Here is a 16843-nt window from a genome sequence, read left to right on the forward strand (position 1 = left end):
TTATATCTTTAATCTTGTTTATAGATTTTAGGAATGTAACCCTCAAAACAAGCTTTATTTCTAGTGAACCAAAGTTCAACCATCACATTATAAGAAACAAAAGTTCACAATTCTTGTATCATAAGACTTTTAAACTTATTCGAGGATAAAATAACAGTAAAAGAAGTTGGAATAAGGAAAAAGAAGATAGATCATGGCCATATCTTTCTTAAAATGATTAAATGATTATAATTTATATTAAAAATATCATTGGAATCGACAAAAATAACGGGAGAAAAAGGATTTCCTTGCTTGAGTCCTCCACCAACACCAAAATATCCAACATGACCACCATTCAAAATTATAGAAATATATGTAGTTTGAATAAGAATGAGAATATAATTAGAGAAGTTACAAGATATATAAACCAAATTTTCTTAAGACGACACAAATAAAATCCTAGCTGAGGGTGTCATATGCCTACCAGCTTCAGAAGGCATATATTTCAACCTAAAGAACAATATCAAACAGAAGGGCATCAATAGAAGCGGATTGAGTTTTAAAAGAACCCACAATTGGGAGATATCAAAACTAATTGGGGGATATGAATTACTTTCCCAACCAATAGCGTCTCCTAAGGGATGCATTCTAGGACAAAAATACTAAAATACCCTTCCTTCAAAATAAAACTAAAAAAACTTTAATCAAAAAACAAAATCATATCCCCCATTTCCATCTTCACCTCTTATTAATCTCTTTTATGGATTGTTATTTGAAACCTAAATATTCCCCACTCCCTTTCAAATTCTAAATTTTTCCCACTCCCTTTCAAATTCTCTTCTCCTTCTCTGCCGGTTTTTCACTCTGAAAACGATTTTTTTTAACATTCTGAAGTGATGAAGACCATGCGGGAAATGATGAAGACCATGCCGGAAGTGATGAATACCATGCTGGAAGTGATGAATACCATGCTGGAAGTGATGAAGACCATGCTGATATAGATGAAGACCATGCCGGAAGTGATGAATAGCATGCCGGTAGTGTTGAATACCATGTCTGAAATAATTTTTTTTACATCGCCGGAAGTGATGAATACCATGCCGGAATTGATGAAGACCAGGAAGGAATAAGGTGCCGGCATGCTTGGTAACTAAAATTGAATACCGTTACTAAGTGCCGGCATGCTCGATAGAAATTTATCAACGCCGGCAGTCAAGTGGAAAAAAAATCAAGTTTCTGGATACTTTACATCATGTGCCTTCAAAGAAATTCAAGCAACATACTATGCCGGTAGCAGTACCGGCATGCTCGACAATTATGAAACTGTGCCGGCAATGGACTCAAAACCAGAAAAAAAATCAAAATGGAATAAGTTTTTGGGTTGAATACTATACCGGCACCGAGCTTTTTCAGTTGCAAAAATGGTGGATTCAAAGAAAAAAAACAAATTTTTAACCACTTAGCAACAATTCTCTCCTCACAATCATCCTTCATTTTCACCAAAAAAAGTTCCCTCTCAAATGTTTTTTTCCTCCTTCTATAGTCACCTCACTCACCCAAACTCAAAAAAAAATACACACTAATCATTTAACAAATACTTTAGATTTTTATTAATTTTAGTTAACCACTAAACCTGATTAGTTAGGGATATATTAGGATTTAAAAAAATATTTAGATAAGGAGTGACCCTGATTGGATATTTGGATCCAGTTTTTGTCCTTTTCTTCTATCCCCAATTAATTTTGATATCCCCCAATCGCGCGTTCTTTTAAAATTGGATTTAGAACGATCAATTAAGATGGAATCAATTCCATTTTGATCGGTACCAATAAATCCATACAGATCCTCAAGCTCAGGAATTCCATTTTTGGGTTTTCTTGACTTTTTATATTTTTGCTTGAGCCTTTTTTATATTTGCTTCTCCATCTTTAATCCAGTTGATTCTGTATTTTTGACTCACCGTAGTGTTGTAATTTCTTTAAGCAATATCACGAAGACATCTAGAGTAATGTGATGATTAAGAAGTTTCATATTGGTAGGATAAACATCTGACAAAATATTAGTCACCCTTGTGACTCTTTAGTTTCTTTTAACCTAAGATTGACATATTCAAAAACCTTCCAGTTCGATTTCTGCATAATGAACTTTAATTTTTTCTATTTATTAACAAAGATAAAAATTGGATTTCAAAAATCTCTTCCATCCAGGAATAGGAAACCAATTACATAAAACTAGGGTGAGACAAACACATTTTTTGAAATTTGTAGGGAATAGTTTGAGCTTAGAGGATGCAAATATCAAAATCAATCTAAGCACCATATGAACAAAGACGCTTATAGTATCAACATGATAACTCCAACGAAAACATTTCTCACGTCAATGAAAATTATAAAGAGTTCTATCCAGGTTACACAAGATTCTTTTTTTACCGCATCTACCATTTGACCAGGCAAATTGAAGACAGCTTTCAAAAACATGTAATTAACCATAATTATTAAAGTCAATCATTAAACTTCTAATAAGACTTTTATCACTTTTTCCCCAACAACATAAACATTATTGGAATCTCCTATTACCATCCAAGATTTACTTGGTAACACATAATCGATCGTTAAGGGGTTATCGGGATTAGCAAGTATACGTACCATTTGCATGATCTGAATAGGATTTGACCTTTTTATATTATATGAAATGATACCCCTGGTTATCCCGATTACTCCTTTAGCAATCATGTAATATTTTGAAGCTGCTACCATGGATTAAATCCTCAAAAAAATAAATAAATAAATAAATAAAAAGATTTTTGTTATAGGGAAAGCTAAAATTGTTAGGAGGAAAGATGACTTCCGGTCAAATGAAATTGATTAAGTATTAATCGGGGTAGAAATAAAAATCTCACTAATTTGTAATTTCCACATCTCGGTAAGCATGAATTCCTGAGTTTAATTGCATGAATATGTCTGCAGATGTTCTTCCACCTACCACGAAAAATTCATGGAAGCTTTTAAATCAAGAAAGCTGAAATAAGAGCAGAAGAATCATATTGAATGATAAATTTCAAATGAAGATGACTCACTGTCGGTTCAAGTGCAATAATAGTTCTTATTACTTCAAGAAGGAAGTTAGTCGAGATACCCATTCCACCAAATTTAGAAAAAATGAATTCACCTAAATAGTCTTGACCTCAAAACCATACTCAGAGGTACTAGGTTTTCCCCGATAAAAACCATCGCAACATATGAAAATGGTGTCTTCATTTGAAAGGAAAAAAATATTCAATAATTGTGAACCTTTGATTTCTCTGATAGAGAAGTTAAAGGTTCGTAGAATTTGGATACCATAAGCAGAATTGTGCATCATCCCTATAATCTGACCTCAATATCTTGAATTATATCTTTAATCTTGTTTATAGATTTTAGGAATGTAACCCTCAAAACAAGCTTTATTTCTAGTGAACCAAAGTTCAACCATCACATTATAAGAAACAAAAGTTCACAATTCTTGTATCATAAGACTTTTAAACTTATTCGAGGATAAAATAACAGTAAAAGAAGTTGGAATAAGGAAAAAGAAGATAGATCATGGCCATATCTTTCTTAAAATGATTAAATGATTATAATTTATATTAAAAATATCATTGGAATCGACAAAAATAACGGGAGAAAAAGGATTTCCTTGCTTGAGTCCTCCACCAACACCAAAATATCCAACATGACCACCATTCAAAATTATAGAAATATATGTAGTTTGAATAAGAATGAGAATATAATTAGAGAAGTTACAAGATATATAAACCAAATTTTCTTAAGACGACACAAATAAAATCCTAGCTGAGGGTGTCATATGCCTACCAGCTTCAGAAGGCATATATTTCAACCTAAAGAACAATATCAAACAGAAGGGCATCAATAGAAGCGGATTGAGTTTTAAAAGAACCCACAATTGGGAGATATCAAAACTAATTGGGGGATATGAATTACTTTCCCAACCAATAGCGTCTCCTAAGGGATGCATTCTAGGACAAAAATACTAAAATACCCTTCCTTCAAAATAAAACTAAAAAAACTTTAATCAAAAAACAAAATCATATCCCCCATTTCCATCTTCACCTCTTATTAATCTCTTTTATGGATTGTTATTTGAAACCTAAATATTCCCCACTCCCTTTCAAATTCTAAATTTTTCCCACTCCCTTTCAAATTCTCTTCTCCTTCTCTGCCGGTTTTTCACTCTGAAAACGATTTTTTTTAACATTCTGAAGTGATGAAGACCATGCGGGAAATGATGAAGACCATGCCGGAAGTGATGAATACCATGCTGGAAGTGATGAATACCATGCTGGAAGTGATGAAGACCATGCTGATATAGATGAAGACCATGCCGGAAGTGATGAATAGCATGCCGGTAGTGTTGAATACCATGTCTGAAATAATTTTTTTTACATCGCCGGAAGTGATGAATACCATGCCGGAATTGATGAAGACCAGGAAGGAATAAGGTGCCGGCATGCTTGGTAACTAAAATTGAATACCGTTACTAAGTGCCGGCATGCTCGATAGAAATTTATCAACGCCGGCAGTCAAGTGGAAAAAAAATCAAGTTTCTGGATACTTTACATCATGTGCCTTCAAAGAAATTCAAGCAACATACTATGCCGGTAGCAGTACCGGCATGCTCGACAATTATGAAACTGTGCCGGCAATGGACTCAAAACCAGAAAAAAAATCAAAATGGAATAAGTTTTTGGGTTGAATACTATACCGGCACCGAGCTTTTTCAGTTGCAAAAATGGTGGATTCAAAGAAAAAAAACAAATTTTTAACCACTTAGCAACAATTCTCTCCTCACAATCATCCTTCATTTTCACCAAAAAAAGTTCCCTCTCAAATGTTTTTTTCCTCCTTCTATAGTCACCTCACTCACCCAAACTCAAAAAAAAATACACACTAATCATTTAACAAATACTTTAGATTTTTATTAATTTTAGTTAACCACTAAACCTGATTAGTTAGGGATATATTAGGATTTAAAAAAATATTTAGATAAGGAGTGACCCTGATTGGATATTTGGATCCAGTTTTTGTCCTTTTCTTCTATCCCCAATTAATTTTGATATCCCCCAATCGCGCGTTCTTTTAAAATTGGATTTAGAACGATCAATTAAGATGGAATCAATTCCATTTTGATCGGTACCAATAAAGCCATACAGATCCTCAAGCTCAGGAATTCCATTTTTGGGTTTTCTTGACTTTTTATATTTTTGCTTGAGCCTTTTTTATATTTGCTTCTCCATCTTTAATCCAGTTGATTCTGTATTTTTGACTCACCGTAGTGTTGTAATTTCTTTAAGCAATATCACGAAGACATCTAGAGTAATGTGATGATTAAGAAGTTTCATATTGGTAGGATAAACATCTGACAAAATATTAGTCACCCTTGTGACTCTTTAGTTTCTTTTAACCTAAGATTGACATATTCAAAAACCTTCCAGTTCGATTTCTGCATAATGAACTTTAATTTTTTCTATTTATTAACAAAGATAAAAATTGGATTTCAAAAATCTCTTCCATCCAGGAATAGGAAACCAATTACATAAAACTAGGGTGAGACAAACACATTTTTTGAAATTTGTAGGGAATAGTTTGAGCTTAGAGGATGCAAATATCAAAATCAATCTAAGCACCATATGAACAAAGACGCTTATAGTATCAACATGATAACTCCAACGAAAACATTTCTCACGTCAATGAAAATTATAAAGAGTTCTATCCAGGTTACACAAGATTCTTTTTTTACCGCATCTACCATTTGACCAGGCAAATTGAAGACAGCTTTCAAAAACATGTAATTAACCATAATTATTAAAGTCAATCATTAAACTTCTAATAAGACTTTTATCACTTTTTCCCCAACAACATAAACATTATTGGAATCTCCTATTACCATCCAAGATTTACTTGGTAACACATAATCGATCGTTAAGGGGTTATCGGGATTAGCAAGTATACGTACCATTTGCATGATCTGAATAGGATTTGACCTTTTTATATTATATGAAATGATACCCCTGGTTATCCCGATTACTCCTTTAGCAATCATGTAATATTTTGAAGCTGCTACCATGGATTAAATCCTCAAAAAAATAAATAAATAAATAAATAAAAAGATTTTTGTTATAGGGAAAGCTAAAATTGTTAGGAGGAAAGATGACTTCCGGTCAAATGAAATTGATTAAGTATTAATCGGGGTAGAAATAAAAATCTCACTAATTTGTAATTTCCACATCTCGGTAAGCATGAATTCCTGAGTTTAATTGCATGAATATGTCTGCAGATGTTCTTCCACCTACCACGAAAAATTCATGGAAGCTTTTAAATCAAGAAAGCTGAAATAAGAGCAGAAGAATCATATTGAATGATAAATTTCAAATGAAGATGACTCACTGTCGGTTCAAGTGCAATAATAGTTCTTATTACTTCAAGAAGGAAGTTAGTCGAGATACCCATTCCACCAAATTTAGAAAAAATGAATTCACCTAAATAGTCTTGACCTCAAAACCATACTCAGAGGTACTAGGTTTTCCCCGATAAAAACCATCGCAACATATGAAAATGGTGTCTTCATTTGAAAGGAAAAAAATATTCAATAATTGTGAACCTTTGATTTCTCTGATAGAGAAGTTAAAGGTTCGTAGAATTTGGATACCATAAGCAGAATTGTGCATCATCCCTATAATCTGACCTCAATATCTTGAATTATATCTTTAATCTTGTTTATAGATTTTAGGAATGTAACCCTCAAAACAAGCTTTATTTCTAGTGAACCAAAGTTCAACCATCACATTATAAGAAACAAAAGTTCACAATTCTTGTATCATAAGACTTTTAAACTTATTCGAGGATAAAATAACAGTAAAAGAAGTTGGAATAAGGAAAAAGAAGATAGATCATGGCCATATCTTTCTTAAAATGATTAAATGATTATAATTTATATTAAAAATATCATTGGAATCGACAAAAATAACGGGAGAAAAAGGATTTCCTTGCTTGAGTCCTCCACCAACACCAAAATATCCAACATGACCACCATTCAAAATTATAGAAATATATGTAGTTTGAATAAGAATGAGAATATAATTAGAGAAGTTACAAGATATATAAACCAAATTTTCTTAAGACGACACAAATAAAATCCTAGCTGAGGGTGTCATATGCCTACCAGCTTCAGAAGGCATATATTTCAACCTAAAGAACAATATCAAACAGAAGGGCATCAATAGAAGCGGATTGAGTTTTAAAAGAACCCACAATTGGGAGATATCAAAACTAATTGGGGGATATGAATTACTTTCCCAACCAATAGCGTCTCCTAAGGGATGCATTCTAGGACAAAAATACTAAAATACCCTTCCTTCAAAATAAAACTAAAAAAACTTTAATCAAAAAACAAAATCATATCCCCCATTTCCATCTTCACCTCTTATTAATCTCTTTTATGGATTGTTATTTGAAACCTAAATATTCCCCACTCCCTTTCAAATTCTAAATTTTTCCCACTCCCTTTCAAATTCTCTTCTCCTTCTCTGCCGGTTTTTCACTCTGAAAACGATTTTTTTTAACATTCTGAAGTGATGAAGACCATGCGGGAAATGATGAAGACCATGCCGGAAGTGATGAATACCATGCTGGAAGTGATGAATACCATGCTGGAAGTGATGAAGACCATGCTGATATAGATGAAGACCATGCCGGAAGTGATGAATAGCATGCCGGTAGTGTTGAATACCATGTCTGAAATAATTTTTTTTACATCGCCGGAAGTGATGAATACCATGCCGGAATTGATGAAGACCAGGAAGGAATAAGGTGCCGGCATGCTTGGTAACTAAAATTGAATACCGTTACTAAGTGCCGGCATGCTCGATAGAAATTTATCAACGCCGGCAGTCAAGTGGAAAAAAAATCAAGTTTCTGGATACTTTACATCATGTGCCTTCAAAGAAATTCAAGCAACATACTATGCCGGTAGCAGTACCGGCATGCTCGACAATTATGAAACTGTGCCGGCAATGGACTCAAAACCAGAAAAAAAATCAAAATGGAATAAGTTTTTGGGTTGAATACTATACCGGCACCGAGCTTTTTCAGTTGCAAAAATGGTGGATTCAAAGAAAAAAAACAAATTTTTAACCACTTAGCAACAATTCTCTCCTCACAATCATCCTTCATTTTCACCAAAAAAAGTTCCCTCTCAAATGTTTTTTTCCTCCTTCTATAGTCACCTCACTCACCCAAACTCAAAAAAAAATACACACTAATCATTTAACAAATACTTTAGATTTTTATTAATTTTAGTTAACCACTAAACCTGATTAGTTAGGGATATATTAGGATTTAAAAAAATATTTAGATAAGGAGTGACCCTGATTGGATATTTGGATCCAGTTTTTGTCCTTTTCTTCTATCCCCAATTAATTTTGATATCCCCCAATCGCGCGTTCTTTTAAAATTGGATTTAGAACGATCAATTAAGATGGAATCAATTCCATTTTGATCGGTACCAATAAATCCATACAGATCCTCAAGCTCAGGAATTCCATTTTTGGGTTTTCTTGACTTTTTATATTTTTGCTTGAGCCTTTTTTATATTTGCTTCTCCATCTTTAATCCAGTTGATTCTGTATTTTTGACTCACCGTAGTGTTGTAATTTCTTTAAGCAATATCACGAAGACATCTAGAGTAATGTGATGATTAAGAAGTTTCATATTGGTAGGATAAACATCTGACAAAATATTAGTCACCCTTGTGACTCTTTAGTTTCTTTTAACCTAAGATTGACATATTCAAAAACCTTCCAGTTCGATTTCTGCATAATGAACTTTAATTTTTTCTATTTATTAACAAAGATAAAAATTGGATTTCAAAAATCTCTTCCATCCAGGAATAGGAAACCAATTACATAAAACTAGGGTGAGACAAACACATTTTTTGAAATTTGTAGGGAATAGTTTGAGCTTAGAGGATGCAAATATCAAAATCAATCTAAGCACCATATGAACAAAGACGCTTATAGTATCAACATGATAACTCCAACGAAAACATTTCTCACGTCAATGAAAATTATAAAGAGTTCTATCCAGGTTACACAAGATTCTTTTTTTACCGCATCTACCATTTGACCAGGCAAATTGAAGACAGCTTTCAAAAACATGTAATTAACCATAATTATTAAAGTCAATCATTAAACTTCTAATAAGACTTTTATCACTTTTTCCCCAACAACATAAACATTATTGGAATCTCCTATTACCATCCAAGATTTACTTGGTAATACATAATCGATCGTTAAGGGGTTATCGGGATTAGCAAGTATACGTACCATTTGCATGATCTGAATAGGATTTGACCTTTTTATATTATATGAAATGATACCCCTGGTTATCCCGATTACTCCTTTAGCAATCATGTAATATTTTGAAGCTGCTACCATGGATTAAATCCTCAAAAAAAATAAATAAATAATAAATAAAGATTTTTGTTATAGGGAAAGCTAAATTGTTAGGAGGAAAGATGACTTCCGGTCAAATGAAATTGATTAAGTATTAATCGGGGTAGAAATAAAAATCTCACTAATTTGTAATTTCCACATCTCGGTAAGCATGAATTCCTGAGTTTAATTGCATGAATATGTCTGCAGATGTTCTTCCACCTACCACGAAAAATTCATGGAAGCTTTTAAATCAAGAAAGCTGAAAATAAGAGCAGAAGAATCATATTGAATGATAAATTTCAAATGAAGATGACTCACTGTCGGTTCAAGTGCAATAATAGTTCTTATTACTTCAAGAAGGAAGTTAGTCGAGATACCCATTCCACCAAATTTAGAAAAAATGAATTCACCTAAATAGTCTTGACCTCAAAACCATACTCAGAGGTACTAGGTTTTCCCCGATAAAAACCATCGCAACATATGAAAATGGTGTCTTCATTTGAAAGGAAAAAAATATTCAATAATTGTGAACCTTTGATTTCTCTGATAGAGAAGTTAAAGGTTCGTAGAATTTGGATACCATAAGCAGAATTGTGCATCATCCCTATAATCTGACCTCAATATCTTGAATTATATCTTTAATCTTGTTTATAGATTTTAGGAATGTAACCCTCAAAACAAGCTTTATTTCTAGTGAACCAAAGTTCAACCATCACATTATAAGAACAAAAGTTCACAATTCTTGTATCATAAGACTTTTAAACTTATTCGAGGATAAAATAACATAAAAGAAGTTGGAATAAGGAAAAAGAAGATAGATCATGGCCATATCTTTCTTAAAATGATTAAATGATTATAATTTATATTAAAAATATCATTGGAATCGACAAAAATAACGGGAGAAAAAGGATTTCCTTGCTTGAGTCCTCCACCAACACCAAAATATCCAACATGACCACCATTCAAAATTATAGAAATATATGTAGTTTGAATAAGAATGAGAATATTAGAGAAGTTACAAGATATATAAACCAAATTTCTTAAGACGACACAAATAAAATCCTAGCTGAGGGTGTCATATGCCTACCAGCTTCAGAAGGCATATATTTCAACCTAAAGAACAATATCAAACAGAAGGGCATCAATAGAAGCGGATTGAGTTTTAAAAGAACCCACAATTGGGAGATATCAAAACTAATTGGGGGATATGAATTACTTTCCCAACCAATAGCGTCTCCTAAGGGATGCATTCTAGGACAAAAATACTAAAATACCCTTCCTTCAAAATAAAACTAAAAAAACTTTAATCAAAAAACAAAATCATATCCCCCATTTCCATCTTCACCTCTTATTAATCTCTTTTATGGATTGTTATTTGAAACCTAAATATTCCCCACTCCCTTTCAAATTCTAAATTTTTCCCACTCCCTTTCAAATTCTCTTCTCCTTCTCTGCCGGTTTTTCACTCTGAAAACGATTTTTTTTAACATTCTGAAGTGATGAAGACCATGCGGGAAATGATGAAGACCATGCCGGAAGTGATGAATACCATGCTGGAAGTGATGAATACCATGCTGGAAGTGATGAAGACCATGCTGATATAGATGAAGACCATGCCGGAAGTGATGAATAGCATGCCGGTAGTGTTGAATACCATGTCTGAAATAATTTTTTTTACATCGCCGGAAGTGATGAATACCATGCCGGAATTGATGAAGACCAGGAAGGAATAAGGTGCCGGCATGCTTGGTAACTAAAATTGAATACCGTTACTAAGTGCCGGCATGCTCGATAGAAATTTATCAACGCCGGCAGTCAAGTGGAAAAAAATCAAGTTTCTGGATACTTTACATCATGTGCCTTCAAAGAAATTCAAGCAACATACTATGCCGGTAGCAGTACCGGCATGCTCGACAATTATGAAACTGTGCCGGCAATGGACTCAAAACCAGAAAAAAAATCAAAATGGAATAAGTTTTTGGGTTGAATACTATACCGGCACCGAGCTTTTTCAGTTGCAAAAATGGTGGATTCAAAGAAAAAAACAAATTTTTAACCACTTAGCAACAATTCTCTCCTCACAATCATCCTTCATTTTCACCAAAAAAAGTTCCCTCTCAAATGTTTTTTTCCTCCTTCTATAGTCACCTCACTCACCCAAACTCAAAAAAAATACACACTAATCATTTAACAAATACTTTAGATTTTTATTAATTTTAGTTAACCACTAAACCTGATTAGTTAGGGATATATTAGGATTTAAAAAAATATTTAGATAAGGAGTGACCCTGATTGGATATTTGGATCCAGTTTTTGTCCTTTTTCTTCTATCCCCAATTAATTTTGATATCCCCCAATCGCGCGTTCTTTTAAAATTGGATTTAGAACGATCAATTAAGATGGAATCAATTCCATTTTGATCGGTACCAATAAATCCATACAGATCCTCAAGCTCAGGAATTCCATTTTTGGGTTTTTGACTTTTTATATTTTGCTTGAGCCTTTTTTATATTTGCTTCTCCATCTTTAATCCAGTTGATTCTGTATTTTTGACTCACCGTAGTGTTGTAATTTCTTTAAGCAATATCACGAAGACATCTAGAGTAATGTGATGATTAAGAAGTTTCATATTGGTAGGATAAACATCTGACAAAATATTAGTCACCCTTGTGACTCTTTAGTTTCTTTTAACCTAAGATTGACATATTCAAAAACCTTCCAGTTCGATTTCTGCATAATGAACTTTAATTTTTTCTATTTATTAACAAAGATAAAAATTGGATTTCAAAAATCTCTTCCATCCAGGAATAGGAAACCAATTACATAAAACTAGGGTGAGACAAACACATTTTTTGAAATTTGTAGGGAATAGTTTGAGCTTAGAGGATGCAAATATCAAAATCAATCTAAGCACCATATGAACAAAGACGCTTATAGTATCAACATGATAACTCCAACGAAAACATTTCTCACGTCAATGAAAATTATAAAGAGTTCTATCCAGGTTACACAAGATTCTTTTTTTACCGCATCTACCATTTGACCAGGCAAATTGAAGACAGCTTTCAAAAACATGTAATTAACCATAATTATTAAAGTCAATCATTAAACTTCTAATAAGACTTTTATCACTTTTTCCCCAACAACATAAACATTATTGGAATCTCCTATTACCATCCAAGATTTACTTGGTAACACATAATCGATCGTTAAGGGGTTATCGGGATTAGCAAGTATACGTACCATTTGCATGATCTGAATAGGATTTGACCTTTTTATATTATATGATGACCCCTGGTTATCCCGATTACTCCTTTAGCAATCATGTAATATTTTGAAGCTGCTACCATGGATTAAATCCTCAAAAAAATAAATAAATAAATAAATAAAAAGATTTTTGTTATAGGGAAAGCTAAAATTGTTAGGAGGAAAGATGACTTCCGGTCAAATGAAATTGATTAAGTATTAATCGGGGTAGAAATAAAAATCTCACTAATTTGTAATTTCCACATTAAACGCCACCCCCCCCCCCCCGCCCCGCGTTCAATGTTCCTCTTTCTTCTCGTATATACTTCTCTTTCTTTCTGGTGATGGAATCCATATTTCTCCTCCATGGGTGGATTGCTTTTATGATCCGATATTTTTCGAATATATAGAAACAAAGGCTAATCCTATCAATTTTCGTTTGGGTCTGGTTACAACAAAACCATTAGACAAATACTGGAATATATTAGTTTATGATCTTTAATCAAAATTAATCACCATTCTGAGCGGGAACATGGATTTTCAATCATTTATAAAACAATATTTATTTTACTAACTGATCGCACATTTAAATCTACATGATTATTATGATCATGTCATCATCCAAATATGGCCACACATACACATATGGTGGACAAAAATTGATGTAACGGTTTTCGCTCTATGGTAACTATTCCGTTATTCACATATATTCATATGCAGTTATCCCTATTTTCTACTGGAATTGCATTTGAGTGTTTAGCCTCTTTGAAGTTCATTAGCGATTTACATATTCCAACAGTAAAAGAAGGACTTTTAAGAATCGCCAAAAATTATATACCGGGAAAATGATTTTTATTATACAGAAAGCTAAATGTCAATGGGGAAGATGATTTGGCTCAGTCAGGGATAACTTAAAATCAATGGGGAAATAAAGCATCAAGTTTTCTTCAATCATTAAGATGATAGATAAGTTTTTTCTATTTCTGCCTTAGCTATTCATAATTAATTTGGTTTGATCAGAAGTCGACTTTCTCCGTAAATATTTTAGCTTTTCCTATAACAAAAATAAGAAAAAATGGTACTTGTTTTATAAATTCAACGTGCCGAAGAAAGAAACCAAACGGGCTTCCTCTCTGGTCAACTGTGTGGTCAAGGCGGTGGCCACATAAAGTCGGTTTCTTTCCTTGGATTTGACCTTTTCATAAACGAAAAATAGTATAAGATTCATTACCGAGGTTTGCCAGTAAGAGAGAGGAGAAGGGAAAAATAGAAAAGGCAGTACGGAAAGAATGGGCTGGGGTCGGAAGGAAGACGAAGGAACGAGTTCAAACCTAGGGTTGAAGGGAATATCTTCTGCTGATGTCGATAGTACAAACCCTAGTAGAAATTCAATTGAAGATAGATGTTCAACTAGAAGGATTGTAAAAACTCAATGTAAAACCGAAGAAGCTGAACCTGGTGTATTCATTAGAAAATGTGAGAAAACTGAACAAATTCTCAAGGATTGCGTTGGAAGGTAAGATTTTATATTTAAATTTTACTTTTCTCTCTTTTAATTTAACGCTTAATTTACTGTTTTGATTTGGGGGAGTTCTTTAGAAGAAGATTTAGGGTTTAATTTACAATTTTGTGATTTAGCAACACCGAATTGAGATTTGCTTAGGTATTTTTATACCCACCGATAACACGAACCTGGAATTGGCTTAGGTTTTTCGAAAACCATCTAACAAGGTTTTATAGCATTGATAACTGCCTCGGATTATAGCGGACAACCTGGCAAATAGACATCCACAGGAATTAGCTTATCGTCTCCTAGACAGTACAATAAGAATCAGTACTGAACATACCTTCTGTAATAGCACAGGACATATTGGTTCTTCAACGATCTCCCCTTGAACCTTGATGTCTTGACAGCACATCTATTAGCCAATTGTGTGCAACTCTATTCAGGCTAACACTGAGCTGTTATAGTGGCCTTGGATCTCGAGGCACTTATCTATTCACCAAGGGCGCACAATCCATAGGGTTTGCGCCTCACATCGTTGAAATTCATCTTGGTAATGTGATGACTCATTATGTGCTTGAATTCATCTTGATAATGTAATGACGCATTATGTGCTATTGTGCTTGAATTGGAGCAAATTGGGTGCGCACTAAGAGTGCAAATTATGCGAGAGACGTAAGCAAAGGGTAGATAAAGATAAGGATTTGTAGTTTCTGAATGAGATATGGAATGAAGATGTCCAATCTGCTTTGTCATATCACTTTGCCATTGTCGATATGTGTGATGTTTTTCTGATCCTTTTTTTTTTGGTTGTTAGAAGACTACAAGTAAGTTGTAACATACTTAAATTTAGCTTATGTGTTCACATCATAAATTTGGTTTTAGATTGTGTTCATGGATTATGTTTAAATTTAGACTGCTGCTGAAGGATGTCAGGATTTTTTTAAATATCTGTTCTAGCACCAAGTCCAATTTGTTGCCAAAGGCGCGCCTATTCAACAATTCTTGAGGCGCCTGGCTTGGCACATCGCGTAGCGCCTCACATAACATAGTTGGTGGCTGATGCATTACATATGGTTTTCTCTTGGAGTGTATCATATAATATCAGGCCATGTCATTTCTCCAGCATGGTTGGATGCACATCTTCTCAACAAATGTTTTTTTAAAGACATACCATCTGTTCTGGCGCAATCTAAAATTGATATTTTTCATGACCCTCTGTTCTGGAGAGTTTTGAAGTTAATTCTGCCATCCTTTGCTGGAGCTAGTTTCCTTCTGAGCTTTTTGCTGTTCCATGATACGGCTACTCTCATTCTTGAGCTACCTATTCATAGTCATGGTTTGGCACCTAGCTATATCTACATTGATTCTATGGTGTACAAATTACTTTATTTATTTCAAGGATCATAGTTGCCTACCCCAAGACTGAAGGCTTGGTTGTTTTATTCCAAGGATTTTAACTGTACATATTTCTAGCTTTTGTCTGCAAGATTCCTGTTACAGTGTTGCGAATTGGATTATAGCTGACCATAACACAGTAGTATTTCACAGCTTCGAAAATCTGTCACCTATCAACTTAATTACTTGTCAGTGTTTATGAATTGAGACCTGAAACTAGTATGATCTTCCTTCCAGGCCCACAGAAGTGGTAAGTTCAACAACAGAGTACACCGAGGACGATGTAACCAATCACATGGGTCAAGGGTCAGTCACCTTTGGTTCCTCTTCAGCGGGTGAGCCATTCAACTTCCCTGGGCTCCGTAGTGACATTGAAGCTCTTGAAAAAGGCATCTTTGGTGGTATCAATGGTTTTCTTGAGGCAGCTGAAGAAATGAAGAATGGGTTCTTTCAGGTCTTTGGAACTCCATTCGACATCATTAAAGAAGAGGATGATTCCTCGTCGTCCGCATCAATTTTTAAGCACAGGATTCCTATTGAAGGCCAATTTGAAAATGGAACTTCTCAGGAGCAAAAGAAGGATGATTCGGTGTACTCTGATTTTGCTGGACAGGTTCGAGATGTTTGAACATGTAATAACTTTAACCAATATTAATCTTCCCTGTACAAGTTTATAGAATACAAGTGTAGAACAAACATGTCCTAGTAATCTGTTGCAGGGAGTAACCTATCCTGGTAGACAGTTGTTCTTTTCATTTCAGAGTATGTTTTGGTTCTACTCAGAAGCACAATCAAGACTGTAAAAATATCAGCATTTGTTTGTTTCATATTTTGCCTCAATTTTGTTATTTTTTTTTTTATCTTGCTTACTGTGAATTATTATAGGAAAGGTGGCTACTTTTGCTTATTTGATCTCTGAAAATTTGTGTTTGTTCTTCCAAGGTTTCAATTGGATTCAAAAAAATATTTTAGGAATAGCTTAATGTTGGCCTATAATTGAGTACAGCTTAGATTGATCATGACTATATTGGCTGTATTTAACCATCAAATAATTAAAGGACTATGTACAGCAATTTAGTGGACTTTGGGAGTGGAAGTCTGGGAGTGATGTTGCATTCATTTGCATGCTACTGATGCTTTCATGTGAAGTGAGAATTCAACAATGCAAAGTGAGCTTAAAATCTAAAGCTGGTCTCTTCGCTAATGGTACTTCTAATATATATTTT

At 33.8% G+C, this 16843-nt stretch overlaps 1 protein-coding gene across 1 annotated transcript; it reads left to right on the top strand.

Annotated features, from left to right (window-relative positions):
- The first annotated feature begins 13918 nt into the window (after positions 1-13918).
- Positions 13919-16457, top strand: LOC113284569. Its single transcript, XM_026534064.1, has 2 exons — positions 13919-14231; positions 15855-16457. Exons 1-2 carry the CDS (start codon positions 14005-14007, stop codon positions 16243-16245), a joined length of 618 nt encoding a protein of 205 aa, XP_026389849.1. The 5' UTR covers positions 13919-14004; the 3' UTR covers positions 16246-16457.
- Positions 16458-16843: the final 386 nt, after the last annotated feature.

This window comes from Papaver somniferum, chromosome 5, assembly GCF_003573695.1.
Source record: "Papaver somniferum cultivar HN1 chromosome 5, ASM357369v1, whole genome shotgun sequence".
Lineage (NCBI taxonomy): Eukaryota > Viridiplantae > Streptophyta > Magnoliopsida > Ranunculales > Papaveraceae > Papaver > Papaver somniferum.